A 3,085-nucleotide genomic window follows, 5' to 3' on the forward strand; every position below is an offset into this window, starting at 1 on the left:
TTTACACTGAGTTGAAGGGAAAATTTCTGAGGCTGTCCAGATTGGCGAATTCCATCATGCAAGAACTACCTGAGAAACTGCAAGAAGCTTATTGGTGCATGTGTCCAGAGAACACCCCGCATCAAGTTTTTAATTTCATTATATTTTGTAAAGCGATGTTGGAAGGGCTGACTATCGACCTTCCTACGGTTCGGAAAGCCCATAAGCCATAGGCATTTTTGTTTGTATTTGAACTTTGCTATGAATTAATGAAAAATCGCTTTTGGGATTCATTTTATTTTGTTTTGTTGCCTTATTACTTTAAATATTTACGAACAAATGTTGTGGCATTTCTGAAATGAATGGCTGAAACTAACCAAGAGTTTTGTAAACAGGATGCATCCATACATGCATTCATACGTTTTCAAATAGAGGCTCACTCCGTCATTTCTTCCTCCAGTTTCATGCTGAATCTTCAACACCAGTACAATACTTGCGCTCGAGCAAGACAGAGGATGGCTGAACAAGAGCAAGAAAGCGCTTGAGTTAGAGCTGAGCTAGATGAAATCAAAAGGGGTATGTCCCAGATGAGAGAAATGCTACAAGCTTTGACTTTCAGGTTTGAAGTTCCGCATGCGACCGTGATTTTGGAGATCACGGGCCCAGCAGTTGAAGTCCAACTTCATAGGACGTTACTCTCAACCCTCCCTCCATATGGGCTACCTTACGACTCCGTCCCTCGAGCGGGAGTAGTGCACGACATGGGGCAATTTGTCCAACAAGTTATGCCATTACTGGTTTACACTGACGCACGCCCAATCATCCATACCGTTGCTACACCAGCTGCCTATGCTAGGCACATTCCGCACTTTGAAGATCAACATCACATGTATCATACTTTCGACTCAACAGTTGTTGGTGACGAAGTAAGATTTGAAGATTTAAGAGAAGTAAAGGAGAACATGCAACTCCTTAAGAAGAAGTTCCGAGATTTAGAAGGAGACCACGTCTTTGGATTTGCCGCCAAAGAAATGTGCCTTGTATCTGGGTCGGTGATTCCGGCCAAATTCAAAACTCCAAACTTTGACAAATACAAGGGGCATACTTGTCCAAAGAGCCATCTCATCATGTATTACCAAAAAATGGTTGCACACGTGGAAGACGACAAGCTTATGATCCATTATTTTCAAGATAGCTTGAGTGGGGCTCCTTCCAAGTGGTATTTAAGTCTGGATCAGAATAGGATCAGATGTTTCCAAGACCTGTCAGACTCGTTCATTAAACACTACAAATATAACATGGACATGGCGCCTGACAGAAGAGAGTTGCAAACATTGTTCCAGCATGACAAAGAGTCCTTTAAGGAATATGCTCAGAGATGGAGGGAGTTGGCTTCTCAAGTTGAACCACCTTTAGCCGAGAAGGAATTGGATGAACTATTGATCGATATTGTCCAACCCCAGATGGTTGGAAGTGCTTCCTTGGGATTCTCTGAGCTTATTGATATAGGGGCTCGTGTCGAATATGGTTTAAGAAATGGAAAACTTGCAGTTTTAGCTGGAACTTCAAATGCTAATCCAAATAAGTTATCTAGAGGGTTTCCCAGAAAGAAGGAAGGGGAAACAAATGTTGTGACTATTGGCCAAGGAAGAGCCCCTCCAAGAAGGAGATAACAATAATATTCACATTAGCAGTATGTTCAACAACCCTTTCCATATCAGCAGCCCATGTATTCCATCCAGTACACCCCGTAACCGTACGTAGCTGTTATGACGCCCACATTTAATCAACAACCTGCTCAGGCTTATCAAGTGCCTCCTGTTTATCGACCGACTCCAGTGCAACAACGTGCTGTGGTTCCTCCAGTTTATCAACAACCACCAGCAGCTTCTGTCTATCAACAGCCGAGAGCTCAAGCTCCCAGGCAAAATGCTCAGAACCAGAATAGAAGGCAAGGGGATAGGGCGACCTTCAATCCAATGCCAATGTCGTACACTGAGCTTTATCCCTCCTTGTTGCAAAAGAGTTTGGTGGTTCCCAGACCTATGGGACCTCCACCTGATCGTCTGCCTCCATGGTACAACCCTAACACACACTATCTTTTTCATGAAGGTGCCTTTGGGCATGACCTAGAGGGTTGCTATGCTTTGAAGCATATGGTTCGTGAGCTGATTGATAGCAAGATCCTGTCTTTTAAGGATATGGGAGAGAATGTGAAGAACAATCCGCTTCCTCCCCATGGAGACCCTGCAGTGAATGCCATTGAAGATGCCTTTGTTGGTGTTATGGTTGAAAGGGTGGACGATGTTAAGACTCCTTTGGCAGCATTCCATGCCCGATTGGTGGAAGTTGGCCTAACTAATGTTAGTCATGAAAATTGTGAAGAGTGTGCCACATACCCAAGGGGGTGTCAGGTGGCACGAGATAATATTCAAGACTTGATGAATAAAGGGGTGCTTCAAATCTCCAGTGTTGCAAAGAATGAAGATGTGGCGGTAATTGAACCTTGTTTCAATTTACCTGAGCCAGTTGAAATCCCTTACTATAGCAGAAGAGTGGGGCATGAGAATAGTCATCCATCACCCGTTGAGATCTATATGCCTACGCCTTTTCCATATGAGAGTGTTGGTGTAAGCCCTAGAGGCCAATACTTTTGGTACTTGTATCGAATTATTTATTAACAATTAAAGGCATTTTCTTTATTATGGTTGATTAATAAAGTCCCTGGAATAGATAGTCCGTTTAATGTATTAAGTGTGACTTAATCATGAGAACACATTAAACATAAGGACACTATTCTTAAAGTATCCGTAGTCGAGCTTTAGTGTGAAGTGGGATAACATTAAAGCATTAAGACTATTATGTTTGTAGACCGATGATCACATCTCATGGATCATGGATAAAGAGTTATCAAGTCTTAAACATAGGTATGAATATTAGGAGTAATATTTATACCGGATTGACCCGCTATGAGAATACTATATAGAAAGTTATGCAAAGTGTCATAAGTTATTCTCATGGTGATAATAGTGTATACCACTCTTCGACCTGAAACCACTATGGATCCTAGATGTAGAGTCGAGTGCTTTATTGCTGATCCAACGTT

General features: G+C 42.2%; 1 protein-coding gene across 1 annotated transcript; it reads left to right on the forward strand.

Moving 5' to 3' along the window:
• Window positions 1-740: 740 nt before the first annotated feature.
• On the forward strand, window positions 741-1,652 carry LOC127131660 (uncharacterized). The gene has a single exon (XM_051060573.1). The coding sequence runs from the start codon at window positions 741-743 to the stop codon at window positions 1,650-1,652; it is 912 nt and encodes a 303-aa protein (XP_050916530.1).
• Window positions 1,653-3,085: the final 1,433 nt, after the last annotated feature.

The sequence above is a fragment of the Lathyrus oleraceus genome, chromosome 3 (genome assembly GCF_024323335.1).
Source record: "Lathyrus oleraceus cultivar Zhongwan6 chromosome 3, CAAS_Psat_ZW6_1.0, whole genome shotgun sequence".
Classification (NCBI taxonomy): domain Eukaryota; kingdom Viridiplantae; phylum Streptophyta; class Magnoliopsida; order Fabales; family Fabaceae; genus Lathyrus; species Lathyrus oleraceus.